Source organism: Camelina sativa, chromosome 14 (assembly GCF_030686135.1).
Source record: "Camelina sativa cultivar CO46 ecotype springtype chromosome 14, ASM3068613v1".
Classification (NCBI taxonomy): Eukaryota; Viridiplantae; Streptophyta; class Magnoliopsida; order Brassicales; family Brassicaceae; genus Camelina; species Camelina sativa.
In genome coordinates, this window is record NC_141893.1 from 1,469,551 (window position 1) to 1,497,319 (window position 27,769).

General features: G+C 37.0%; 4 protein-coding genes across 10 annotated transcripts; 2 read left to right on the top strand and 2 right to left on the bottom strand.

Moving 5' to 3' along the window:
• The first annotated feature begins 99 nt into the window (after positions 1 to 99).
• On the top strand, positions 100 to 5,381 carry LOC104738935 (uncharacterized). 4 transcript variants are annotated; one of them, XR_015579867.1, is made up of 18 exons: positions 100 to 975; positions 1,096 to 1,335; positions 1,430 to 1,493; positions 1,586 to 1,715; positions 1,816 to 1,957; positions 2,114 to 2,359; positions 2,433 to 2,520; positions 2,643 to 2,745; positions 2,928 to 3,056; positions 3,138 to 3,468; positions 3,585 to 3,703; positions 3,800 to 3,890; positions 4,002 to 4,097; positions 4,180 to 4,269; positions 4,407 to 4,526; positions 4,634 to 4,725; positions 4,841 to 4,898; positions 5,122 to 5,381. XR_015579867.1 is itself a non-coding variant. In XM_010459152.3 (18 exons), the coding sequence occupies exons 1-18, from the start codon at positions 786 to 788 to the stop codon at positions 5,212 to 5,214; spliced, it is 2,205 nt and encodes a 734-aa protein (XP_010457454.2). In that variant the 5' UTR covers positions 100 to 785; the 3' UTR covers positions 5,215 to 5,381. The 4 variants fall into 4 exon arrangements, 1 of the variants encoding a protein (XP_010457454.2); XR_015579868.1 differs by having other exon boundaries at positions 4,006 to 4,097; XR_015579866.1 differs by having other exon boundaries at positions 3,138 to 3,251; positions 4,006 to 4,097.
• Positions 5,382 to 6,553: 1,172 nt separating this feature from the next.
• Positions 6,554 to 12,113, top strand: LOC104754550 (uncharacterized). 4 transcript variants are annotated; one of them, XM_087483359.1, is made up of 11 exons: positions 6,554 to 7,509; positions 7,886 to 8,150; positions 8,292 to 8,454; positions 8,587 to 9,322; positions 9,419 to 9,848; positions 9,941 to 10,122; positions 10,400 to 10,556; positions 10,634 to 10,861; positions 10,942 to 11,292; positions 11,380 to 11,481; positions 11,565 to 12,113. In XM_087483359.1, the coding sequence occupies exons 1-11, from the start codon at positions 7,019 to 7,021 to the stop codon at positions 11,841 to 11,843; spliced, it is 3,384 nt and encodes a 1,127-aa protein (XP_087339485.1). In that variant the 5' UTR covers positions 6,554 to 7,018; the 3' UTR covers positions 11,844 to 12,113. The 4 variants fall into 4 exon arrangements, with proteins under 4 accessions (XP_087339485.1, XP_087339484.1, XP_087339486.1 ...); XM_087483358.1 differs by having other exon boundaries at positions 6,649 to 7,509; positions 8,554 to 9,322; XM_087483360.1 differs by having other exon boundaries at positions 6,682 to 7,509; positions 8,264 to 8,454; positions 8,554 to 9,322.
• A 64-nt stretch (positions 12,114 to 12,177) lies between these two features.
• Positions 12,178 to 15,836, bottom strand: LOC104774210 (3-ketoacyl-CoA synthase 2-like). Its single transcript, XM_010498868.3, has 2 exons — positions 14,167 to 15,836; positions 12,178 to 13,116 (listed from the first exon to the last, which is right to left on the bottom strand). The coding sequence occupies exons 1-2, from the start codon at positions 14,911 to 14,913 to the stop codon at positions 12,298 to 12,300; spliced, it is 1,566 nt and encodes a 521-aa protein (XP_010497170.3). The 5' UTR covers positions 14,914 to 15,836; the 3' UTR covers positions 12,178 to 12,297.
• Positions 15,837 to 19,024: 3,188 nt separating this feature from the next.
• On the bottom strand, positions 19,025 to 26,908 carry LOC104738940 (3-ketoacyl-CoA synthase 2-like). The gene is made up of 3 exons (XM_087483363.1): positions 26,690 to 26,908; positions 20,189 to 21,710; positions 19,025 to 20,040 (listed from the first exon to the last, which is right to left on the bottom strand). Exons 2-3 carry the CDS (start codon positions 20,948 to 20,950, stop codon positions 19,270 to 19,272), a joined length of 1,533 nt encoding a protein of 510 aa, XP_087339489.1. The 5' UTR covers positions 20,951 to 21,710; positions 26,690 to 26,908; the 3' UTR covers positions 19,025 to 19,269.
• Between the last annotated feature and the right edge of the window lie 861 nt (positions 26,909 to 27,769).

Genomic DNA, 27,769 nt, shown 5'->3' on the forward strand with positions numbered 1-27,769 from the left:
AAATAAACGATTAGGCCCACATTCAACTCCACCGACAACCGACGGTTCAAAGACGGTAAACACTAATCATCATTAATTTTGACTCTTTTCGTTTGGATTATCCCAAACCCATTTCGTTTTGCTCTCTTTTTTTCTTTACCGTGTACACTACGATTTTTATTTAATTTTTTTAAGTTGATTGTGTTTTTCTTTATATTAATCTATAATTAATTGTGTTTTGACAGGAATTATTATTATTTTATTTTTTTTTTTGAAAAGAGAAAGAGAAAACGTATGAAGGCTGTAAAGTATTTGATTCATTATTAATGAGAATTTGGTGGGACTTAATTTGGTAGCACGTAGCCTGTACTTTTCATAATTAGGAAAACACATTATTTAAATTTTGTAAGATTATAAATTGTTGATGGGAAATCATGCAACTACCATAATATATGTACATAAATTGTAGCATTTTACTCGCCAAACTATCTTATGTTAAAACTTAAAACTATTTAGAAAGGAGATTGCTGTATAAAATAGTAAAATAATTACGCGTCCTGCTCTCTCTCTCTCTCTTATTAGCTCTAAACCCTTATAGTATCGTTTTCAGTTTGAATCTTCAATTCATCTCAGATTTAGATCCAGACGAGAAAGTTTCAGAGCAAAGATCTTTGCATTGTTCGTCTCGTACTCTGTAATGCTGTTGATCTTAATTTTGGAACCGACTCGATCGATTGACTCGTTCTAATTTTGGATCCCTGCTTTGTTGACTCGGCGAGTTTGGTTTAGGGGAGGAGGAGGACAACATGGGAGGTGCGCCTTCAACGCCGCGAAACTCCGGTGGTGATGATGTTTCGGTGTCAGAGTACCTCATTGCCACTTTTGTAGGTGAGAAATCGTTTCCGTTGGCGTCTGATTTCTGGAACAAGCTCCTTGAGCTTCCGCTGAGTTCTCGGTGGCCTACTGATCGTGTTCAACAAGCCTGTGAACTTTTCGGTTAGTCATCATTCTCATGCCAATTGTGTTCAAACCTGTTTATAGGATGTGCTGTTAGTGACGACCTAGGGGAAATTGAAGCTTGATGATGTTTTTTTCCTATTGCGAATTTTGTTTCAGCACAAAGCAATGGCTACACGAGGCACCTTGCAAAACTATTGATTCATCTGTCTTGGTGTTTGCAAGAGCTTCTTCAAGATTCTGATGCTCAGTCTTCTATCTATAAGAAAGCTGTTAATGCAACCTATATTTCATCCGTCTTTTTAAAGCATTTGATTGAGACTGGAAAAAGTGATTGTCTCGAGGAGTTGCATCTTTCTCTTGACGAAACTGAGCCAGTTCCACATGGCTTTGTAATGGGTAATGAGACTCTCTCTCTTTCTACTAGTTCTTAGTTATTTCGAGCGTTAAGGTAATGTTAAGCTGGCTTATTAAGACCGTGTATTAATGGCAGATCAAGACATCCAGAATTTTGTCATGCATCGTGTGTTGAGCTACATTGGATCAACTGAAGTGAGGTATGCCATGCTTACTCTTGTATCTTCGTTATCCTTAAAAGCTTCTGTATTCAATTTTTCATTCTCCTGATTTTCATCATTTATTTGGCAAGTCCCAACTCGTATGTTCTACATCAGGAACTTCTGAACTTCATCCTTGTTACAATGTCGACACAGCTTCTCTCCGGAGCCTCACCTGGACCAAGAGATGCAAACCCATTTATTGATGCAGCCATGGCTCAGGTAACAAATTTTAAGTATTTTTTTTTTTTTTTTTTTTTATCTTTCATAGATTTTTCCCTTCATTAATTTCCACCCGTTTCTATTCCTCAACAAATTTCAGGAAAAGTCTCTAGTTTGTCTGGCGGTCAGAAGATTGCTACTTAATTACATTTCCCGACACCGTACTCCTCCAAATGCAAAATCCTATTTGTATTCTGATGGAGATCAGCAAGGCATTTTGGAAAGAGTTGGTTCTGCCGCTGGTAGGTGTTCGTGTATTACTTCATATATAATGTATTATATCGTACTAACTTGTCCATATTGACCTTTTTGTATTGCCTTTTCGTTGCATATGCTTTCCTACTTAGCTTCGTGAAACATCCCATGTATTCATGAGAACTTTTCCTTTTTATATGCAGCAACTTTTGTGCTCTTGCCTTTGAACTATCTTGTAAATAACAGTGGCGGGTCAAAAAATCCACTAGCGGAGTGCAGCCTTCATGTTTTACTTATACTCATCAACTACCACAAGTCTATCATGAATGATGAGTCTATGACGGATAAAAGTGATGACAGTGCTACTTCGGATCCAGTTTCTAAAGTCCATGTATTTATCTCTGGCAATACTTTTAGCAAGGCTCTAGCAAACGCTAGAGATGTTGAATGTGAGAATTTTCCATCATCTTTCTGAGTACGGCGAATCTGATGTGTATGTCTAAACTATTACTCTGATTTCAGTTGACCGCTCAGATGTTGAGGGAAATGCTCACCCTACTGGTCCACATGTTCGGATACCATTTGCTTCGCTATTTGATACTCTTGGCATGTAAGTTCTATTTTCTTCAGTTTTTTTTCTGCAGTAACTTGTTTTGTGAGAGATGTATTCTGTATCAAATTCTTAGTTCTTAGTTCACTGCTACTGTGTAATATCACAATCTGGCAATGTAGGTGTTTGGCTGATGAGGGAGCTGTCTTGCTCCTTTACTCATTGTTGCAAGGGAATTCCGACTTTAAGGAGTATGTGTTGGTGCGAACTGATTTGGATACTATGGTATGATTCATAAACTGCCACTCAATAAGTTCCATGTGTCTGTTTCATTTTGTTTGTTCCATTTTTCCTCAAAAGTAATCCTTTCTTCAGTTTTATTAAGAGTAGACTGTTTATTTGTTGAGCTGAAGCCCTTATGGTTTCTTACCAATGATCTATTGTTTAAAATATGTATATTTTGACAGTTGATACCCATTCTGGAAACGCTGTATAACTCTTCGAGGAGAACATCATCCAATCAAATATACATGATGTTAATTGTACTTCTCATACTTAGTCAGGATTCATCTTTCAATTCAAGTATTCACAAGATGGTACGTGCTGTTTCCAATGGTAGGATTGCAATAATATTTCTCAACTTTGATATTTTTTCTAATTGTGTTTCATTTTAATAGATATTGCCTAGCGTTCCATGGTACAAGGAGCACCTCCTTCATCAGACGTCTCTTGGTTCCTTAATGGTCATTATCCTCATAAGAACAGTGCAGCATAACCTTTCCAAACTTCGGGTATGGCTTTAGATTCGCATCTTAGCAATGAAATATTTTTCAGATATAATCATCTTAGTTTAGCAGTTTGGGTAGGTGCAGCTTTATAAGAGTGACGTCAAGTTAAATCTTAGACAGATATCAAATTCTTAAAAGATATTGGAAACTGCAACTTATTTGGAGATGTATCAGACATTGGTCACTTAAGATATAAATATCTTTCCATCTAGGCTTGGTGGTATTATACTATTATCCCATTCTTATATATAAAAGACCATCTATTTGGGAAAACAGGATTGTGGTCTATAGTGGAATGAAAATTTGTGACAAATTCAGTTTCTTGAAATGTTACAGGATGTGTATCTGCAGACTACTTGCCTTGCTACCTTGGCTAACATGGCACCTCATGCCCATCATTTAAGTGCATATGCCTCACAGAGGCTTGTCAGCCTTTTCTACATGCTTTCTCGAAAGTATGCAATTAATTCCTCGTCCTTTTATGACATTGCATATATTCTATCATGGTCATTACAATTACCATGTAACTGAACATGATTTTTCTAACACAGGTATAACAAGTTATCGGACTTGACAGGTGAAAAGTTGCAAAGTATCAAAATAAACTTGTCAGGAGAGGATGATGGCGTTTCAGAAGATCTGGTATGACATAGTTAGTTCAAGCACACAGTATATCATATATTCTAGAAGAGCATTGCTATTCTATTCCTTGATTTCTGGTACACTTTTTTACATGTATCTTGCAAACTGCAGACAGCAGCAGAGTTGCAGATCTTTACTGATTTCCTGAGACTTGTCCTAGATATATTAAATGCAATTTTGACGTACGCATTGCCGAGGAATCCCGAGGTAACATATTGTTATTTTTTCTCGGCAGCATATAACATAAATCTTTTCCAATTTCTTCATGCTCTGATTCTGGTATCTGCAGATTGTCTACGCGATTATGCACCGGCAAGAAGTGTTCCTACCTTTCAAGAATCATCCACGGTTCCATGAGCTAGTCGAAAATATATACACAGTACGCTCCATAGGCTTTACTCGTTTGATCTTTGTAGCTATGATTTCCTCTTATATTATTATAAATCCAAAGAAAAAGGAGTTTCTTATTGATCTACTTGTTTCTATTTTGCTAACTGATTGTCATTTTCTATTTAGGTCTTAGACTTTTTCAATAGCCGCATGGACTCTCAAGGATCAGATCGAGAATGGTCAGTGCAGAAAGTTCTTCAATTTATAATCAACAATTGTCGGTCTTGGCGAGGTGAAGGCATGAAGGTAAACAACGTCTACATTTATCTATAATCTGAAACATTTCGATCGTTTTTCTTCGGCTATAATTCACAAAGATCCTATCTTTCTTCCAATATGTTCTGTCACCGCAGATGTTTACTCAACTTCACTTCTCATATGAGCAAGAGAGCCACCCAGAGGAGTTCTTTATTCCATACGTTTGGCAGCTAGCTCTTTCTCGAGGGTAAGTAATTTAATACTATAAACAAACTTATTTATCTGTTTCCTCTCTACTTGTCATAACACCGAACACCGAACACCGATCGCATTCCTCTCTCACTTTTCTTTTTTGTTCGCAGCGGATACAGTTTTAATCCGGAGGCCATCAACTTATTCCCAGTGCCACAGCCAGTTGAAGTAAGTACCTAATTCCATCCAACAGTTAGGCTTCGACTGAACATAGAATTATACACAAACCCAAACAAACAGTCTGAGATTTGAAAAAAAAAAAAAAAAAAAAAAAAAAAAAAAAAAAACATTATATGCATAACATATACATTGCTCGGATTGCTACGTTCCGTACAAGTTTGATTGAATTGGCACTTGAATTGACCTTCCAACGGAATATATATATCTGCAGAAAGAGATAGAAGACGGAAGAGGAGAGGTATTGGAAGGGAAAGAAGAGAAGGTGCAAGAGTTGAACGAACGGAGAATCGTCTTCGATCCATAAGTATCTGAGAGCTTGGATGGGGGCCTTATGTATATATATTTTTATACGGTTTAGTGTTCAAATAAGATAATACCAAAAAGACGTTAATTTCTCCAATTTTTATGTTTTTTTTAAAACAATATATTGTAGCTCGGTCTCTATAGATTCAAGTTGAATCATTCAACCCATCAGTAGGTGCTGCTATAGTGCTATATCTCTCACGTGTAACAACGAATTGAGCTTCTTTAGTCGTAATGCTTTTTCCCCTTGATATATAACTAAATATTTTCCTGCATGGATTAATTATGATTACTCCATGAAACTGGTTGATTAGATTAGTTTTTATAAATCATGATTATGTCTTATAACAAGTAGAATTGTATAAAGCTACAAATCCTACTATATTAATTGAGAAGTATATTTATAAAAATAGAAAAAATTACATTAGAATGTCATTAGAAATACTACAAAAAGGATATGATCATTAAGGGTAATTAAAGACAATTAAATTGGAGTAGACAAAATAGTAATTTATTAAATTCATTGCAAAGAAAAGATATTTAGAAATATTCATTTGGTTAAACAACTTAGATTTCTTTCTGATATAGTATCATAAATATAATCTGATTTTATACAGTTTTTTTGCATGACAACAAAAATTAAAGCAAAAAAAAAAAAATCATATATTAGATTATGAATAACAAAATAACAAATAGAATTATTTCAAATAAAATGTCCAGTCCACGGTAAACCACAAGTATAATAAATAGACAACCTTAAGGGCATCTGCATTGGGAGAACATTTTTGGGTGTTCTTAGAGTAAAAATATTATGAAAATAATGTCAGATCATTAGTTTAGATCTTTTGTTAAGAAGTTGGTTATTGGGAGAACATGTTTAAGATCATAAGATTTAATAATATAATAATCTTAAACATATTACAATTTGAAAAACTTTAAAAAATGACATTTAAATTGCAAAGTTAAAAAAATTATACTAAAATTCAAAATACAATACCAAATTTTTATGAAACAAAAAAACATTAAAGATATAAATAAATAAATAAACAAACAAAACTTCCTCCAAACAAATAAATATTTTCTCTTTTGCAAAAAATTGTATCCATTCACGAGTTGCCACGTCACCCAAGAACTGACCCAAAATCAGTTCTACATCAAGAACCAACAACATTTTCACCCCACTAGATTAAGCATCTAAATCTGAATCTAATGTCAAATAACCACTAAATTCCAGAAAAACACACTTTAGAAAACTTCCATTTTATCGAGAAATAACCAGTTTGGATTGGATTGAGATTGACCCTCATTGTACTTTGTCCGAAAAAAGGGAAACTACGATTATAGAAACTTGAAATTTTCCTTTTTTTTTTCTAACTCTTTTTGCCTTAATCGCGTGGATGTACTTATAAATACTGTCGGTATTAGAAAAGAAAGTATATTTTACATTTACAATTTTCAGATACGTTTGTATTATTATTATTATTATTATAATATATCACTGCTACGTCTCGTCGAGAATCTAGGGTTTCTCTCTCTCTCTCCGTCCATGATTTGTAGCGCCTCCCTCTCTTCATCCTCCCTCCCCATAGCTTTCTGGGCTTCTCCATCATGTTCAATTAAACTTTATTTCTCGCGCCTCACCTTACAGATCTTCTCTTTCTCTCTGAGCTTTTTCGCGAGTTTAACCTAATTTTAACTTATCAAGCTTTGATTTTTTCTTCTCCGATTCGATTTCGCCGAGATCTATCAAAAAGGTCTCAAATTCGTGCGGGTATACTTCAACGGAGGCTATTGGGCGCATTGAAATGGAGTCGAAGAACATAAAGGCTGCTAATTTAATCGAGGATGATGGTGGTTCCGAGAGTGATTCTACCGTTGGTGGTAGCGTTATAAGTTTGGAAGATGACTCCGTCGTTGATGTTTCGGGTCAAAACCTGGAGTTTTCTCTTCTGGGTGATGTGGATGATTCGGTGAAAGGTCTGTACTTCTTCAGAAACGTGTTCAATTTGATTCCCAAATCGATTGGAGGGCTTGGGAGATTGAGGAAGCTCAAGTTTTTCAGTAACGAGATCGATTTGTTTCCGCCGGAGTTGGGGAATTTGGTGAACTTAGAGTACCTTCAGGTGAAGATTTCGTCACCAGGTATCGGCGACGGCTTGTCTTGGGATAAGCTCAAGGGTTTGAAGGAGCTCGAGCTTACTAAAGTTCCTAAACGATCTTCGGCTTTGACCCTCTTGAGCGAGATTTCTGGGCTCAAGTGCTTGACAAGGCTCTCTGTTTCTCACTTCTCCATTAGGTAAAAAAGCTTACTCCTTTTATCTTCTATTGCTTCAGTTCCACCTTCTCAATGCTTCTTAATACTAGGTAGCATTTATAAGTCAAGCAGGTGGTTGCTTTTGACAGTTACCGTTGTGGATCCGTGTAGAATTTCCAGGAAACGTAAGTTAGGTAATTATTGATTGTGATACGTTTTTGTGGCTGCTACAACAAGTGTTTGTAGCATGCTCTATGTGATTTTTTTTTGTTTTCTACTTTTGATGTTCAATTAGATATCTAGATTGTTTTTATAAAGAAAATATGTGAAATTTGGTTGATTTGGAATCGGGTTTAGGGTATTCACTAGTTTGAATTACATTGGACTGGTTTTAACTCTGTCTTTCCACTTGTTGTAGATATCTTCCCGCGGAGATTGAATGTCTTAAGAGTCTGGAGTACCTGGATCTCTCCTTTAACAAGATCAAGAGTTTGCCTAACGAGATAGGTTATCTGAGTTCATTAATGTTCTTGAAGGTTGCTCACAACAGGCTGATGGAGCTTCCACCGGTTTTAGCTTTACTACAAAACTTAGAAAGCCTGGACGTATCAAACAACCGATTGACAACTCTGGATTCTCTCGATTTAAGCTTGATGCCTAGACTTCAAATTTTAAACTTACAGGTACTTCTCTCTCTGATTTCTCACAACATTGTTATACTATTTGGATGTATACTCTCCGTGTGACCCAAAAACGTGACATTCTAAAGGAGTTCACGGATTCTTTAATCTGACAGAGCTTCTTGGATTTTCTGTTGTTTGAAGTACAATAAGCTTTCAAGTTATTGCTGTATTCCCACATGGATTCAATGTAATTTGGAAGGAAACTATGAAGCAATGGGGGTTGATACTTGTAGCAGCTCTATGGTTGAAATGGATGTATATGAAACCCCGTACGAGAACAATGTTATAAGTGTTCCTCATAAAGGTTAGAGTTTAATGTTTCTTTCCTTCGCATATGTACTGTATGAATATAAAGTTGAGAGTATGATAATTCTTTCTTTTAAATCGTTTATATTTCTTACAGAAGGGTGTATTCTCTGTTTCCACGTGGGTGCAGGCTCCCACCGTAACCAATTAAATATGTCAACTGGGATCTCTTCCATGAGTAGGTGCTTTTCGGCTCGAAAATCATGTAAGAGGTGGAAACGGAAACAGCATTACTTCCAGCAAAGGGCAAGGCAAGAGCGTTTGAACAACAGCAGGAAATGGAAAGGTGAAGTCCCTCCCGAAGGATTAAGTCTGAAGATGGAAGTCGAAGAAATTGCGAAACAGGGCATGAATGTTCCACAGAATGCTGAAAAAAGTTTAGTTGATAGCGTCTGCTTGGATGAAAATGATAAACTGTCAGAAGAGGCTTCTGTCATTACTTCTGATGAGGAAAAGAGCAGTCTTAAAGCTAATTTTGTTTCTGACAATTCCCGATGTGTGGAATCCCAATTGACGAGTGAAAGGGAGAACAACAAAAGTTGTGAGATCAAGGCATCGTCCACCTCTCCAGGAGATACACCTAGTACTGCAGACTATAATTCTTCTTCTGATAGGAAGGAACGAAATTACAAGTCGAAGAGATGTAGTGAGAAGTATCTAGATAACCCAAAAGGCTCTAAATGCCATAGACCATCTGCCGATATTTCTAATTTATCGCACAAATACAGCAAAAGCTCATTTTGTAGCACAGAAGATTCTCTTCCTGACGGCTTTTTTGATGCTGGACGTGATAGGCCCTTTATGCCTCTTAGTAGATATGAGAAAATTTTGCCTCTTGATTCACGTGAAGTCATACTCTTGGACAGGTAGTTACTATCACTTTTAGTTATATCGAGTAGAACGATCGTTTATATCTATCCATAAGCTGAAGTTCACTTTGCCCTTTGTTGGTATGTTTAAAGGGCGAAAGATGAAGTGTTGGATGCAATTACAGTCTCTGCTCGAGCCTTGGTAGCTAGGTTGAAGAAATTGAACTGTTTAGCTGCAGATCTAGATGAAGCTTCCATCGACAACTTGCAAGTTGCATCGTTTCTTGCCCTTTTCGTATCAGATCACTTTGGGGGAAGTGACAGAACTGCTATTGTTGAAAGAACCCGAAAGGCAGTGTCTGGTACAAACTACCAGAAACCCTTTATCTGCACCTGTTTGACCGGGAACCAAGACGACTTGACTGCTCTCAACAAACAGGTCTCAACTACGGCTGAAGATGTCATTTTGTCTGATGTTTGTGAAAAATCCCTGCGTTCTATTAAGTCCAAGCGGAACTCTATAGTAGTTCCTCTAGGGAAACTGCAATTTGGGATCTGTAGGCACAGGGCCTTGCTCATGAAGGTACTCAATTTTTCTCATGCTTTTGGATATCTTAACTCTTTAGTTTATGTTTAGTTAATTGCTAATATTTGTTTCTTGTGTTTTGTTTCTAGTACCTTTGTGATCGCATGGAGCCTCCTGTACCCTGTGAGCTTGTTAGAGGTTATTTGGATTTCATGCCACATGCCTGGAATGTTGTCCCTGTAAAGCAAGATTCCTCATGGGTTCGTATGGTGGTTGATGCTTGCCGTCCTCATGATATCAGGGAAGATACAGATCAAGAATATTTCTGCAGGTATAACATTTTGCGACTTTCTCTTTTTATTAATTTATATCGTCTACGATATTATTTATCACTGTCTGCTAGATTCTTTAATCTTGACTCATTCTCTTTTGATGCATAATGTATTGTATACGAACAAACAAATATTTTACTGTGTTTAATTCTCCGTATAATTGTAAACTTTATCTATATATGACCAATCTCATGAAAATTATTGTTGATTTGAAAATTATAATACGGTGTTGTGTTGAATGACCAATCTCTTTGTTGTATATTCTGATTGCCACAGGTATATTCCCCTTAATCGGCTAAATGAATCCATCTGCACAAAGGAAAATTTGGAACCAGGATGTTCTGTTTCTTCTCTATCAACGGGCAAAGGAGTAGAAAGAGCTAATAGTAGTCTTATCCGATACAAGCTTGGCTCCACTGAAGCAGTTGCAAAGGTTTTGTTTTTACCTTTGTAGTCTCTATCTGTTTCACAATTAAGTAAATTTAACTGAATAGTTTCTTATTTCATCAGATGCGTACATTAGAGGTTTCTGGAGCTTCCTTAGATGACATTAGGACTTTTGAGTATACTTGCTTAGGAGAAGTACGGATTTTAGGAGCTTTGAAACATGACTGCATTGTGGAGTTATATGGACATGAGATATCTTCCAAGTGGATGACCTCAGAAAATGGAATTGAACATCGACGCATATTGCAATCTTCTATTCTGATGGAACACATAAAAGGCGGATCTCTGAAGGTAACATTCTTTTTCTCAATCCACTTTGGATGTCTTTGTAATATCAATCAAAACCTTCTAAATGGTTTTATTGTACTCAGGGTCACATTGAGAAGCTCTCAGAAGCTGGTAAGCACCATGTTCCGATGGATCTAGCTTTGTCTATAGCAAGAGATATCTCAGGAGCTTTAGTGGAACTGCACTCAAAGGATATAATTCATCGCGACATAAAAAGCGAAAACGTTTTGATCGATCTGGAAAATCAAACTGCAAACGGAGAACCCATTGTGAAGCTTTGTGATTTTGATAGAGCTGTTCCACTTAGGTCTCACTTGCACGGATGCTGTATTGCCCATGTGGGAATACCTCCTCCTAATATCTGTGTCGGTACGCCACGATGGATGTCCCCTGAAGTCTTCAGAGCAATGCACGAACAAAACTTTTACGGACTTGTACGTTCTCCAAACACTGTTTCTTTTGTTCATCTATATTTATCTTTACTCGTCTCCTTGGTTATGAGTTTGCTTCTGTTTTCGCAGGAAGTGGATATCTGGTCATTCGGTTGCTTAATCTTTGAGTTGTTGACTCTACAAAATCCATATTTTGATTTATCCGAGCTTCAGATTCATGAATCACTACAGGTTTGTCTCACTTTCACTTACATGATCTAGATCTTGATAAAATTATGATTTTAACAAGTTTCTTCTATCCTATTCTTAACCAGAATGGCAAAAGACCAAAGCTACCAAAGAAACTAGAGACACTGAGCTCTGAAACAGAGGAAGACGAATCAACTAACAAACTCTGTGAAGAGTTTGACCTAACCGAATCTGACTTAGACACAATGAGATTTCTTATCGACGTGTTTCACCAGTGCACTGAGGAGTCTCCTTTAGATCGTCTAAATGCAGGAGACCTCCATGAAATGATTCTTTTACAGACAAAAAGAAAGAGTAAATCTCCTAAAGGTAATTCCACTTCTCCGCAAAGTTCAAGCCTTTAAATAAAGGCTTTGAAGCTTAAAAGAGAGAAGATAGAAAAATTTGATCTCAGTCTCTTTAAAGATTAGAATTATGTTGTCAACAATTTGGGTCTAAAAGCTTCATAAGCTTTAAGGGAACCAGAGAACTATATAGGTGGTAATTCTTTCTTGTAATCTTGTTTGTTTCTTCATTTTGTAATCCTCACTGTTCTTAGTCTGTATCATTTGATTTGTAGACACTAGACACCATTGTATCATTCTTCTTTCAAGTTTTTTGTTTAAACAAAGAAACCTTATATATTTAACGATCTTTTCTTGACTCAATTTTTAACTGCGGTTTTCTTGCAAGCAAGAATTTTGTTTGAACAACTTTTAAACTCGCTTCGAGCATAAAATATATGGATTGAATATATTGGGAGATATATATGTGATGTGAATCATATTATACATGAAGAAAAGAAAAAGAAAAAAACAACTATCGAGATTCCGACGAAGATGTGACAGCACTGACAGGAGATATTCTTGGAACTGGCACGGGAAACTCATGAATCTCATCAATCCATGGATTAGTCTTCTCCTTGGCTGGATTTATAGTTCTCAAAGCTCTCCAGACCGCACTATTACACTTAAAACCCGATCCAAAAGCAATCTGCCAAGTCCTGTCTCCTCTCTTGATCCTCCCTTTAGCTTCACTATACGCAAGCTCATACCAAAGCGAGCTACTCGAAGTATTCCCAAACCGGTTCAAAGTCATCCTCGAAGGCTCCATATGCCACTCAGAAAGATCTAAATTCTTCTCAATCTCATCGAGCACGGCTCTGCCTCCCGCGTGGATGCAGAAGTGCTCGAATGCTAGCTTAAAATCAGGAATGTAAGGTTTGATTTTCTTGATATTGAAGACTTTTCTCGCGACCAGTGTTGCGAAAAAGAGAAGTTGCTCGGACATTGGTAGGACTAGTGGTCCGAGAGTGGTTATGTTCGTTTTGAGAGCTTCTCCGGCGATGGCCATTAGGTTTTTGGAAAGTGAGACACCGATTTGTTTGTTGTCGTTGTTGTCTTCACGTTGGTAAACACAGTTGAAGGCGTTGTCATCAGCTCCTTTGTGTGTACGGACAGTGTGGATGAGTTGATATTTGGAGCGGCGGCGGTCCGAGGACCGGTTAGAAAGGAGAACTGCGGCGCCGCCCATTCGGAAGATGCAGTTTGAGAGAAGCATTGACCGGTCGTTGCCTAAGTACCAGTTTAGGGTTATGTTGTCTGTGCTTACTACTAGTGCATATGAGTTTGGCTGGACCTGCATGCATATCACAATTGAAATATTAGTACTCTAAACGCATGTAAATATATCTGATACACAAGTATAAAAATATCAAGACATTAATTGCATTTGTGTATGTGTATACACGTATGTCAATATTTTTGGAAACTTTATGTGGTTGGTATTATTTTATTTTTACGTTATACTGTTTACAGTTTTGTAATTTTTCAGTGTTATAAATAAAATAATATTGTTGGAAATGAAATACTATAATGAAACTTGCAGAACACATGCATGGCACCATACGTGAGACCTTACGTGTAATAAGATTATTTATGAAACTTATACTCCTAAAATTGGTGATATTATTCAACAAACCTTCCCTCGATTAAACATAACTAAGCAAGCAGCCAAGCATGACACGTCACCTATCAATTTGGTATAAATTCGTCCACAGAACAAAAGATTATCAATGTATCTGTCCTTATTCTCTCCAGCTTTGTTAAAAAAAAAAAAAAAAAAAAAAAAATCTATGGCGATTCTATATACATTCGGTTCCATTCCGACAGGATCTTACCTACTATCAACTATGCAAACGCGTCATGACATACCACACTTTGGATTGACCGTAAGATATATGTACTTCAGTGTTAGTAAGTATTATATATATATACACTATATACACACATATATAGATAGATTGTATACTAAATACATGCATTAGTACTTGCTACGAAGACAATGTATAATAATTTTCCAATTGTCACAACTAGCACCTACCTACAAAATAAGCCTGGCACAAACCTCATAAAAAGCACACGTGCTCATAAAGACGCTAGAGCTTTTACCATGTTCTCATATAAAATCAGTAACCAAAAATTCATACTAGATAATGACATGACGTGAAGAAAACTAGAAAGGTCCCAACCTCCCCACCCAAATTAAATTAAAATTTTCCCTTTGTCACGATATTTTTATTTCGTATCAGATGGTTCAATTGATGGCGAACCTTAGTATTAAATAACAATAAAAAGGGTTGTTATTTGTTAATTTGTAATGAAATGACTTAATTGAAGAAATAAATACCTGAAGAAGCTGTTTAGCGAGATCAATGGAGATAAGACCGGCACTACAACCCATTCCACCAAGATTATAGCTCAAAATATTTCCTCTAAGCTTATATTTATTCACGATCATAGCCGATAGAGAAGGCGTCGGATTAAACAAGCTGCAGTTCACCACAAGTATTCCAATATCCTTAGGCTTCACACCGGTTTTTTCAAGCACTGCGTCTATAGCTCCAAACATGACCGTCTCGGCTTCTTTCCTCGCCTCGGACATACATGGATTCGGCGGGACACGTAAGAGAGCCTCCGGGAAGTAAGTCTTTTGACCAAGACCGGAGCGTTCGAGGATCTTTTGTTGGAAAGCGAGGTTGTCTTCTGTGAAGATACCGACACGTTGAGACCGGTCCATGAATGTTTCTCGTGTGCATATTAGAGATGGGTCGGGTTTGTAACAAGCAAAATCAAGGAGGAAAATTTTGCGAGGACGGGTTGTGAAGTAGAGGGTGGTTAGAGAGATAAGAAGAGCAGCGAAGAGAGTGGAAGATAGGAAGTGGAAATTGACGAGGTGGTTGAATAAGAGAGTAAGATCGGAGAGATTGAAGGAGGAGGCTGCGGCAAACAGGACGGGGAGGAGGAGGATGTAGACAACGTTATAGATTAGGTAATGGTAACCGAGCTTAACGTACTTGAGGCGTACCGATAAGAGGAAGTTTGGGAGTTTATTGTTTGTTACATGAACGGTATTGTTCATGTGATTCTCATTCATGGTGGGTCTTTTGGTTTTAAAATGTGATTAAAAGTAATAAGACCAAAAAAAAACAAAAAGAGAGGAGATTTAGTGTTTAATATTGTAGAGAAAGAGATAACTTATGGCCTAAAAAGTTGGAGTATTATTGAGAATTTATAAGCAAAGTTTTAGAAAGAGAACGAGGCAATTTAATAAATGTGTGTATGGTACGTAGTCCCTATGGGTATTGTTGTGGCGGTGAGCTAACTATACATTGATTCCGTTTTGAGTTTTGACCGAAACTGATCACACATGTTTTTCTTTTTAAAAAATATACTCATAGTCCACCCTCCATTAAGATGTCTATTGCTTTTCTTCTTCATTTTATTTTGCTTTGATCTGTTATATTTTCAATGTAAGAGTTTAAATTAATTTATCAAATTCATCAATATAATTTTATTTTATCTTGTAAAATCAGTTATAAAATAGGAAAGAATTCATTCATTCTATTATTGTTTCAATGAATGCATGCATCCCCCCTGTAAACTGGGGGATAAAATAACACTTATGCAAATTATTTCTCATAGTACCTTAGTAGTTGGGAGAATAATAAAAACGATTTTCCTTGTAAATGTTAAACTTATTGGAGTAGTGTAATTAAGAGGTATGCATGGAGCTATATAAAACAGAGTAAAGGTTGACCAAAAAAAAACAATAGAGTAAGGATAATTTCTAGGAGGTGAAAGATACAACTAACTCCAACTAAAACCTAACTCCAACCAAATTGTTTAATGGGCTCAAGAGTGACGATTTACTGAAATATGTGGGTACTTATTTCTCTATTTCTTAAAAATGTAAGATTTACCTTTATTTGGCAAAAGATGCATGATACGAAATTAGAAATCACTGAAATTCCACTAACATCACAAAGTTTATTATGTATTAGAGACGTGAAAAGGTATAATGCTAATGTAATATCCCTCTGTCCCGTTATAAAAGGTGTTTAGGAAGTTATTATGTCACACTAATCGTTTTCATCATCAACACCGTCATCACCATCATTGTGTCTTTAATATCTTTGGTATCATCAATTTGATTATGATCTTCAGTTTGAAGTTATAGTGATTATATTATTCGTTACGATTTCTTTGGAAACTATTTCAAAACAGTTCAATGTGAGTTTGTCATTGTGTCCACATGTTTTTTTTTTCTTTTTTGCTGTCGTCGTAATTGCCCACACACATCTTATAAATTATAGTTTGCGTGCGTACTGAGATCTGGCAAATGTATTATTATAAGATATTGTTGTGAATTTCGTGACGAGAATTGAAAGTTGTGTGGTAAGTCACCCAAACTTTTAGAATACTACTAATTTAAACGGAAAAGGACTATAAATGCCGAAGAACTTCTAACCAAACAGAACTATTTTGGGCAAGAAATGTGATTCGTGGAAGAACCATCTTTATTGCTATATTTATTTATCTATTGTAAATTCTTTACGCTTATTATATTGTATAGCTTACATAAAAAATCTTTTGGCATCAATCAAAGCACAGCATTTAATCATAACGTAAGCTCCTCAATATCCAACTACTTCGTCATTAGTAACATTTACAAGGTTGGCAGACATGTCAATATAGTTAGCAGTTAGGTATCACATTTATCAATTATTCGTATTGACACTAGATTTTTGAACACACAATTTTGTTGGTGCAAGTAACAAAACACTGATTTTTATAATATTTTTAGGTATTGGTTAGTTCAAGCATTTGTGTGTATGTTTTATGTTCAGGTTTTTCGTTTGTTTTATGTCCAGCTAAAATAGTTATATTACATTTATGATTAACAAAACATAATTCTACATTTATAGAAAAAATAATTCATGACCAACTCTATTGAATACAGGCAGATGTGGTCTGAATAAACGTCCATGGATATTTTATACTCTTGACTAGACACCCCTTAATTGTTTATATGATGAGTTTACATAAAATAAATTTTGAATGCTAAAGTTACATGTTCTCAACTGCAAGTGCCTTTGTATCTAAAAATAAATTGAATTTGTGAAATTTCTAATTATAGTTAACAAAATCAAATGATATGATCTAAAATTAGCTTATTATTCAAATCATTAAATGAAATTAGTATAAAAAAATTGAAACAAAAAAACTTTAAACAAAAAGCTAAATGCAAAATTTTAAAACAGAATAATAAAATCTGTATAAAATATATTTTTTTTAAAAATGGAACCTTTTATGTGAAAAGTGAAAACAAATTCAATTTATGAAATCTCTAACAACTAAATGACATGATTCAAAATATAGTTAGCTTTCATATTATTTGTAGTTTCAGAAAAACTGAAAATCCTTAAAATTAAATTAAAATAAATCAATATATATATATATATATATATATATATTACTTTTTACTTAACAAATGAAGTTTTAAAAAATAGATTAAAGACAAGATCAAGGAATAGAATGGGATTTTATTAGAGTTACTGTTTGGGGATGAGGATTGGAGGGCCATAGAGGAATTAAGACCGGGTGGATCAAATACCAAAGATGTCTATGCATGGGACCATTCAAGATTAGGACATGATAGTGTCAAGTCTGGATATTGGGTAGTAACTCATGTGCTAAAGAGGAGAAATCAGTCTCAGTCTGGATGTTATTTCAACAGATTTGGAAACTGGATGCGCCGCCGAAAATTCATCATTTCATTTGGAAATGTATGAGCAACAATATATCTGTGGCTGGAAACCTCTATCATTATCACATCTCTAGAGAAGCAAATTGTGTTAGATGTCCCAAAGCTAGAGAATCGGTTAATCATCTGCTGTTCACCTGCTCATTGTCGAGACTGGTATGAGCAATCTCTCCCGTTCCAGCTCCTCATGAGGGTGAGTGGTCAAATTCGGTATATGCCAACCTGTTTTGGGTTTTTAACTTCCAAAAGGAGCACCCTTATAGAGAAGACTCCTCCTTTCTCACTCTCTGGATCCTATGGAGACTATGGAAAAATCGCAATGATCTTTTATATAAGGGAAGGGAGCATGAGACAAACAGTTTAATCAGAAAGGTTAAGAAGGATGCGGAAGAGTGGAGGCAAAGATTGGAAGCAAGAGGGCAAAAAATTTCAGCGCAATTAACAAAAATTAATTGGATCAAACCATCACAAGGCTTGGTGAAATGCAACTCCAATGGAGCCTGGCCTCGAGATGGGAACACGGGTAGTTTAGGGTGGGTTCTAAGAAATGAACGAGGGAAGACATTATGGATGGGAGCAAGAGCGGTACCAAAGACGAGAACTGTACTTGAGATATATAGAAGTTGAGGGTCTTAGATGGGCAGTGATAAATTTGGTACGTCTCCAAACCCTATGTCATTTTTTGAGTCTGATTCCCAAGCATTGGTAGACCTGTTGAATGGTATTGCTCCAATTGTGCAAGATATTTAGAAGCTTTTTCACTATTTTGACAAAAGGCAGATGATTTTTATTAAGCTTTCTGGTAATGGTGTAGCCGATAGGATAGCTTAGGAATCACTTTCTTTCCAGACTTTTGATCCTAAGTTATATGATATTGTGCCAAATTGGTTAAAATCTTTGGTGGATGCAGACATTGTATGATTGCTTTGGTGAATGAAAAAGTTGTTGTTGAGAAAAAAAAAAAGACAAGAAAAAGGATGGGATGGAAATTGACCTGGCCAATTGGATGCGTTTTATTCCATGGGCTACTCGAAATCCTTTGTTGGTTATGTTGGGCTCTTATAGAGGTCACAAATCAAGCGTCGAACCAGTTGGAATAAAAAGATCAAACAACTCATGAAATTTGTAGAAGGGAATTTAAAAATCAGAGAAATTGCGAATGAAATATCAACTTTCTCAGTCAATAACTCGTGTTTCTCTGGACTGTGATTCAAAAAAAAAACAATTAGCTAGAATATATATTTATAAACGAGAATTCAACCAAAAAAAATCCTAACTTTCCAGAATTTGCCAGAAAAAGCATGAATTTCTTGTCAACTTTTGTTGATTTTCCAATATAATAACAAACTCTCCTGGTGTTTCCTTTTCAAACTCTTCTATTGTTTCCTTTTTTTCTTTACCAATTTCTTTAAAGCGCAGCGCTTTTGCAGTTTCAATGAAACGCAGCATTTTCGCCAGTTTCTTTTAAACACAGCGTTTTGAAGTTTCTATAAAGCGTAGCGTTTCCCCAATTTTTGTCAAAAACGCACCGTCTGCGAAATTTTTTAAAACTCGCTTCGAGCATAAAATATTATATGGATTGAAGATATTGGGAGATATACATATGTGAATCATTATTATACATAAGGAGAAAAGAAAAGGAAATGGAGAAAAAACAACTATCGATGGAGATTCCCGACGAAGATGTCACATTGGAACGGGAAACTCATGAATCTCATCAATCCATGGATTAGTAGTCTTATCCTGGGCGGCTGGATTAATAGTTCTCAAAGCTCTCCAAACCGCACTATTACACTTAAAACCCGCTCCAAGAGCAATCTGCCAAGTCCTATCTCCTCTCTTGATCCTCCCTTTAGCCTCAATATACGCAAGCTCATACCAAAGCGAGCTACTCGAAGTATTCCCATACCTGTTCAAAGTCATCCTCGAAGGCTCCATATGCCACTCAGAAAGATCTAAATTCTTCTCAATCTCATCGAGCAGTGCTCTGCCTCCCGCGTGGATGCAGAAGTGCTCGAATGCTAGCTTGAAATCAGGAATGTAAGGTTTGATTTTCTTGACTTTGAAGACTTCTCTCGCGACCAGTGTTGCGAAATAGAGAATTTGTTCGGACATTGGTAGGACTAGTGGTCCGAGAGTTGTTATGTTCGTTTTGAGAACTTCTCCGGCGATGGCCATTAAGTCTTTGGAAAGATAGGCACCGATTATTTTATTGTTGTCTTCACGTTGGTAAGCACAGCTGAAGGCGTTTTCATCAGCTCCATTGTGTGTACGGACAGTGTGGATGAGTTGATATTTGGAGCGGCGGCGGTCCGAGGAGCGGTTAGAAAGGAGAACTGCGGCGCCGCCCATTCGGAAGAGGCAGTTTGAGAGAAGCATTGACCGCTCGCTGCCTAAGTACGTGTTTAGGGTTATGATCTCTGTGCTCACTACCAGTGCATATAAGTTTGGTTGGACCTGCATGCATATCACAATAATTCAAATATATATAATATGGTTCAATTAAATTTTTCTCTTTGTCAGTTTGTCACGAGATTCTTATTTCTTATCAGATAGTTGAGTTTAAAATTTGTAATGAAACGACTTCATTGAATAAATAAATTACCTGAAGAAGCTGTTTAGCGAGATCAATGGAGATAAGGCCAGCACTACAACCCATTCCACCAAGATTATAGCTCAAAATATTTCCTCTAAGCTTATATTTATTCACGATCATAGCCGATAGAGAAGGCGTCGGAGTAAACAAGCTGCAATTCACCACAAGTATTCCAATATCCTTAGGCTTCACACCGGTTTTTTCAAGCACTGCGTCTATAGCTCCAAACATAACCATCTCGGCTTCTTTCCTCGCCTCGGACATACATGGATTCGGCGGGACACGTAAGAGAGCCTCCGGGATGTAAGTCTTTTGACCAATACCGGAGCGTTCGAGGATCTTTTGTTGGAAAACGAGGGCTTCTTCTGTGAAGATACCGGCACGTTGAGCCCGGTCCATGAATGTTTCTCGTGTGCATATAAGAGAAGAGTCAGGTTTGTAACAAGAAAAATCGAGGAGGAAAACTTTGCGAGGACGAGTTGTAAAGTAGAGGGTGGTTAGAAAGATAAGAAGAGCACCGAAGAGAGTGAAAGATAAGAAGTGGGAATCGAGGAGGTGGGTGAATAAGAAAGTGAGATCGGAGAGATTGAAGGAGGAGGCTGCCGCGAACAAGACGGGGAGGAGGAGGATGTAGAAAGCGTTAGAGATTAGGTAATGGTAACCGAGTTTAACGTATTTGAGGCGTACCGACGAGAGGAAGTTTGGGAGTTCATTGTTTGTTACATTAATGGTATTGTTCATGTGATCACTTTGGATGTGATTCTCTTTCATCGCGGGTCTGTTGGTTTTAAAATGTGATCAAAAGTAATATGACCAAAAAAAGCAAAGAGAGGAGAATTCGTGGTTAATGTCAAGAGAGAGAGATAACTTATGGCCTAAAGAGTTGGAATATTGTTGAGAATTTATAAGCAAAGTTATAGAAAGAGAACGAGGCAATTTAATAAGTAGTCCCTATGGTCCTTTTGAAATAGAAACAACAAGTTGATCAAATGCATTGACATATCTAAAATGATTTTATAAATGTAAACTATACAAAACTTTATATAAAATAAATTAAAAAATTGGACCGGTTTAAACAGAGTAAGGTTGACTCATTACTTTCTATTTTGCCACTGATTCCTTCATGAACAAAAATTTATAAACAACGAACAATGGTTACCCCACGGGGAGATATGTGGAACAAATTAGAGTTTATTGAACTCTATAATATACGCGTAGGAGATATGTGGAACAAATACGTAGGTACTTAATCTCTATTCATAAATTTACTTTAAAAAAGTAAGATTTTTGTCTTTCTTTGGCAAAACATGCATGATACATAATTACAAATTATTGAAATGTCAATAACATCACAAAATTTAGGTATTAGATAGCTAGGTGGTGAGGAATCAGAGACGTACGTGAAAGATAAAAACTAAAGTAGTATTCCCTCTGTATAACGATGTTTATGAAGTTTATATGTCACTAATCGTTTTTGTAGAGATTTGTATTTTGAAATGTAAAAGTAGCTAGCTTTTAGTGATTTGAAGTACTCTCTCTTTTTAAAACATTCGTGTGAAGTTTGCAAACTTGAAAGATAAAAACTTAAAAGAAAGTGCACACAAGATTTAACGAGTTCGGATTTTTGGGAGGATCCTACGTCTCGCCGGAGAAGATTTCCAGAAAATCCACTAAGAAACTTAGCTCAAACCGAACTCTTAATCCTGTTTACACTTCTCTCTCTGGTTCTTTCACTCACACTCGTTCATACACTTCATCTACAATATGCTTTTATAGACAAACCAAGACTTCTCTCTTAACTAGGGTAAAGAGAACTTAACTCGGGTTAAATCTTCCCGTTTGACTTGGTCTTCAAGCTTGGCACTGATACTGAGGTAGGCGGAGAGAAAACGCAGGCCTGCTTTGCTTTGCCTCCTTCAGATCAGACCAGCCCCACAGTGTACGAACCTGAGATTGTGTCTGTTGCAGAGCGAACAGTCAGGAGTCGAGAGACTTCTAATCTTATCTTGAGATTTATCTTTGAAAGCCTCTCACTCAACCCGTGTCTTCTGTTTTTCCTCTTCTCCTTGAAACCCTCTTTTCCAAAACCAGTCTTTGACTTCTTCTTTTCTTGGTTTCACGAGACTTGAGTAAAAATAGAACTTGGGATTCAAACTAATCCCCACAAAACTCCACCTTGGTTTGAATACCACCCCAACTTGATTCTTCTTCTTAGCATACTTGGATTTTCCACTTCTCCGGATTCTTCACTACTTCTTTTAGTGACTTGAAATTCTGAGCAACTCCAAAGCGTTTTGAAGTTTGCTCACAGGAACAGTCTTTGTAAAGATATCTGCAGGATTCTATGATGTAGACACCTTCACAACCTTTACTTCCCCTCCTGCAATCTTGTCTCTGATAAAATGCAGACGCACATCAATGTGCTTAGTTCTCTCGTGATGAACAGAGTTCTTTGATAGTGAGATAGCACTCTGTGAATCACACATGACTTCAGCGTGATCTTGCTCGAATCCTAACTCACTTGCAAGACCTTTCAGCCAAATCACTTCCTTTATCGCTTCAGTCAATGCCATATATTCTGCCTCAGTAGTAGACAAAGCTACTACCTTCTGGAGGCCTGATTTCCAGCTTATAACATTTCCACCTGCAGTGAAAACATATCCAGTTACTGACCTTCTCTTATCTAGGTCAGCTGCAAAGTCAGAGTCACAAAACCCTTTGATCTCTGAACTGTCTTGTTTCTTGTAGATTAACCTGAAGTTTTGAGTTCCTTTGATGTATCTTAAAACCCACTTCACAACCTGCCAGTGTTCCTTCACTGGTTTACTCATATATCTGCTCACGACACACAAAGGGTAAGCAAGATCAGGTCTTGTTCCAATCATCGAATACATAATACTCCCAACAGCATTTGAGTAGGGAATTGACTTCATGTAATCCTCTTGAGAAGCTAACTCTTCATCTGATGCAGATTTAAGCTTAAACTGAACTCCCCGTGGAGTTGAAACCGACTTTGACTGATCCATTCTGAATTCTTGAAGGACCTTCTGCAAATATTGTTTTTGTGACACTTCAAGTGCCCATTTGTTCTGTCTCTCTTGATCTCCATACCCAAAATCTTCCTTGCTTCTCCTAAATCTTTCATTTCAAATTCTGCACTCAGTAAACCTTTGAGTTCTTGAATTTTCTCGTTGTTCTTGGCAGCAATGAGCATGTCATCGACATATAGAAGCAAATATATGTAGGTGTTGTCCTCAAGCTTCTGATAGTAGATACAGTGGTCAAAACTGCTTCTAAGATACCCTGAGTTCCTCATGAAAGTATCAAATCTCTGATTCCATTGCCTAGGTGCTTGTTTTAGCCCATATAGAGATTTCTTGAGAAGACATACCTCTTCTGTTTCTGACTTGATTTTGTACCCTTCTGGTTGTTCCATCAATATATGTTCATCCATATTTCCATGTAAGAATGCCGTTTTGACATCCATCTGCTCCAATTCAAGATCTTGTTGAACCACATATGACAAAATCAGTCGTATGGAGACATGTTTCACAACCGGAGAGAAAATTTCTTGGTAATCTATCCCTTCCTTTTGTAGATAACCCTTAGCAACAAGGCTGGCCTTGAATCTTGGTTGATCAATTCCAGGTATACTTGACTTCTTTTTGTATACCCACTTGCAGCCTATCACCTTGCTTTTCTCTGGTTTTTCAGTTAGTATCCATGTCTGATTCTTGAGCAATGAGTGCATTTCTTCATCTATTGCTTCTTTCCAGGACTCTACATCTTTGTCTCGTATTGCTTCATCATAACAACACGGCTCAGGATATCCACCATCTTCTGTCATCATTAATGCAAAACCGACCATTTTTTCTTCATCTTCACTGACTTCCACCAGATTATAATCTCTGAATTTTAATGGTAGTCTGGTGGGTCTCCTTTCTCTATCTCTGGCCAACTGATAGTTTTTCAGTTGATTGGTGACTTGAGACTCTTCACTCTCATTTTCACTTTCTTGTTCTTGATCATCACTGAGCACTCTTTCAGCTTGATCGGACTTTGTACCTTCCTGAGCTCCACCTAAATCACTGAAATCACCATGATTGATTTCATAGATAAGTGGTATATGTGTTTCTTGTGGTTCAGCTTCTGATTGTGAGGATTGATTCAGATGGTTATACATTTTTTCTTCTTGAAATGTTGCGTCTCTGGTGATAACAAATTTTTCTCCTCAACTAACCAGAATTTGTATCCTTTTACACCAGGAGGATACCCGACAAACACCCCTTTCTTTGCTCTCGGATTAAGCTTCCCTTGATCACTGTGGATGTAAGCTACTGACCCAAATACTCTTAACTCCTCATATCTTGGTCTAGCACCTGTCCAAACATCTTCTGGAATTTCAAACTCAATCGTAGATGATGGCGATCTGTTAATCTGATAAACTGTTGTTGATGCAGCTCCTGCCCAGAAGACTTTTGGAAGCCCTGATTCACTTAGAACACTTCGGACCTTTTCAAGAATGGTCCTTTTATTTCTTTCTGCGACTCCATTCTGTTGTGGAGTGTAAGCACATGTTTTGTGTCGTACAATTCCTTCTTGTTTACAGAAGTCATCAAACTCTTTGTTGCAGAACTCTAAGCCATTATCTGTCCTGAGTATCTTGACCTTCCTATTTAACTGATTCTCAACCATCTTCTTCCATTCCAGAAAACTCCCATAAGCTTCATCTTTCTTCTTCAAAAAATAAATCCATGTCTTCCTTGAGTAGTCGTCTATAAAAGAGATGAAGTATTGGCACTTGCCTAGCGTCAAGGGAACATTTGGTGATCCCCATAAGTCTGAATGTATGTATTCAAGCTTCTCCTTGGTAACATGCTTCCCAATACCAAAACTGACTCGATGTGCTTTACCGTAAACACAATCCTCACAGAATTACAAATTTGTTACCTTTGAGCTGTCTAAGTAGCCTTTCTTAAGCAATGCCTTCATACTCTTCTGACTCATATGACCCAATCTTCTATGCCATAATCTTGTCTCATCTTTTAAACCCTCTGAGACACTCACTTCTCCAGTTAAAACTGATCCTTTTAACACATAGAGTGTGTCAGTCTTCTGACCTTTGATTAAGGTCGTGCACCCTTTGTTGACCTTCATAATTCCATCTCTTGACTGAAACCAGCATCCTTGATCTTCCAGAGTGCTGAGTGAGATGAGATTCTTTGACATTTCTGGTACATACCTCACATTCTTCAGAAGACATGTTGAGTCATCTTCGTTCTTTATCCTTATGCTCCCAACTCCTTTCACTTATGAGTATGTATCATTTGCCATCCTCACTCTTCCAGAACATGCTTCATTTAACTCAATGAACCAGTCTCTCCTAGGGGTCATGTGAAAGGAACAACCTCTATCCATGATCCACTTCTCTTTAAAATCTTCTCCAAGTGATATGAGCGCTTTTGAGACCATGAGAGCCGCAGCATCGGTGATTTGACCTGTCACGACTGATGATTCACCTCTCTCCATGGAACCATCTTTCTGCTGCTTGTTCCTTTCCTTCCATACATAGCACTGCTTCTTGTAGTGTCCATCTTTACCACAAATCCAGCAAGTCTTCTTCCCCTTAGACTTAGACCTCTTGTTCTGTTTCCCTTTGTTACCTCTATTGTCTCTATTTTCTGATCTACCCCTTTCTTGAACAAACAAAGCATCCGAACTTTGCTTTGGTAACCTTCCATTTGCTCCTAGTTCAAGCTCTTTAGATCTGATAGCACCAGTAATCTCATCTAGAGATAGAGAAGTTTTTCCATACTTCAATGTATCTTTAAGCTGGTCGAACTGCTTTGGTAAAGCCATAAGCAGAATAATAGCCTGATCTTCATCCGAAACTGACACCTTAACATGTTCTAGATCAGCTATCAACCTCAAGAAATCATTTGTGTTCTCCTCTACTGTCATACTATCACTCATCTTATAACCGTAAAGCCTCTGCTTAAGATATATCCTATTTGGTAATGATTTAGCCATGTACAAACGATCTAGAAGCTTAATCATACCTTCAACAGATCTCTCTTTGATAATCTTCCTGAGGACATTGTCTCCTACACTTAGAATGATAGTAGATCTTGCCTTTCCTCTTTTCTCCTTCAGAGACTTCTCTGCACCAGTTTCAGCCTGTGTCGCAGCCTGCTTTGGAACTTGTGTAGCAGTCTCCAAAGTCATCTCTTCACCAGTTTCTGCGGATGACTCATCAGTCTCAGGACCTTGTTCTTCGTTCAACCCTTCCAGCAGACCCAACATCTCTTTATGTGCTAAGAGTTTCTCTTTCCAGAGCATGTAGTCGCCTTTCCCGTCGAACTTCTCCATCTCAACCCTTGATGAAGTCATAGCTTCGGATCTGAGATGAAAAAAAAAAAAACTTCTCCAAAACCTGGAGCTCTGATACCAATCTGTAGAGATTTGTACTTTGAAATGTAAAAGTAGCTAGTTTTTAGTGATTTGAAGTACTCTCTTTCTCTCTGTTTTTAAAACACTCGTGTGAAGTTTGCAAACTTGAAAGATAAAAGCTTAAAAGAAAGTGCACACAAGATTTAACGAGTTTGGATCCTTGGGAGGAATCCTACGTCTCGCCGGAGAGGATCTCCGGAAAATCCACTAAGAAACTTAGCTCAAACCGAGCTCTTAATCCTGTTTACACTTCTCTCTCTGGTTCTTTCACTCACACTCGTTCATACACTTCATTTACAATATGCTTTTATAGACAAACCAAGACTTCTCTCTTAACTAGAGTAAAGAGAACTTAACTCGGGTTAAATCTTTCCGTTTGGCTTGGTCTTCAAGCTTGGCACTGATACTGAGGTAGGCGGAGAGGAAACACAGGCCTGCTTTGCTTTGCCTCCTTCAGATCAGACCAGCCCCACAGTGTACGAACCTGAGATTATGTCTGTTGCAGAGCGAACAGTCAGGAGTCGAGAGACTTCTAATCTTTATCTTGAATTTTATCTTTGAAAGCCTCTCACTCAACCCGTGTCTTCTGTTTTTCCTCTTCTCCTTGAAACCCTCTTTTCCAAAACCAGTCTTTAACTTCTTCTTTTCTTGGTTTCACGAGACTTGAGTAAAAATAGAACTTGAGATTCAAATTAATCCACACAGTTTTCATCATCAAGACATCACCATGACACCATATATCGTTGTGTCTTTAATATCATTGCGAATTGGTATTATCAATTCGATTATGATCTTCGGTTTGAAATTGTACTTATTATTATTATTATTTTTTTTTTGACAATTGTACTTATTTCAAAAAAAAATATTTTAGAACAGTTCAATGTGAATTTGTCATTGTGTCCACACGTTTTTTTTTTCTTTTTTTTCTGCGATCGTCGTAATTGCCCGCACTTCTTATAAATAATAACTTTTTAAAAATCTTATAAATTATAGTTTGCATGCATGCGGAGATTTGGCATATCTATACTATAATATTATAAGATATTGTTGTGAATTTAGTGACGAAGATTGAAAGATTGTGTGGTAAGTCACCCAAAAAAAATTAGAATAGTAAATTATAAATGCCGAAGAGGTTCTAAA

Bases quoted from the DNA above. Each gene is read 5' to 3' on its own strand.
- LOC104738935 (XM_010459152.3), top strand. From the start codon at position 786: ATGGGAGGTGCGCCTTCAACGCCGCGAAACTCCGGTGGTGATGATGTT. The intron at 3,704-3,799 runs GTATGCAATTAA...TTTCTAACACAG, and splicing joins TTCTACATGCTTTCTCGAAA to GTATAACAAGTTATCGGACT. The intron at 4,527-4,633 runs GTAAACAACGTC...CTGTCACCGCAG, and splicing joins GGCGAGGTGAAGGCATGAAG to ATGTTTACTCAACTTCACTT.
- LOC104774210 (XM_010498868.3), bottom strand. From the start codon at position 14,913: ATGAATGAGAATCACATGAACAATACCGTTCATGTAACAAACAATAAA. The intron at 13,117-14,166 runs GTATTTATTTCT...ATATGCATGCAG, and splicing joins TCGCTAAACAGCTTCTTCAG to GTCCAGCCAAACTCATATGC.
- LOC104738940 (XM_087483363.1), bottom strand. From the start codon at position 20,950: ATGAAAGAGAATCACATCCAAAGTGATCACATGAACAATACCATTAAT. The intron at 20,041-20,188 runs GTAATTTATTTA...ATATGCATGCAG, and splicing joins TCGCTAAACAGCTTCTTCAG to GTCCAACCAAACTTATATGC.
- LOC104754550 (XM_087483358.1), top strand. From the start codon at position 7,019: ATGGAGTCGAAGAACATAAAGGCTGCTAATTTAATCGAGGATGATGGT. The intron at 9,849-9,940 runs GTACTCAATTTT...TTTTGTTTCTAG, and splicing joins ACAGGGCCTTGCTCATGAAG to TACCTTTGTGATCGCATGGA. The intron at 10,862-10,941 runs GTAACATTCTTT...TATTGTACTCAG, and splicing joins TAAAAGGCGGATCTCTGAAG to GGTCACATTGAGAAGCTCTC.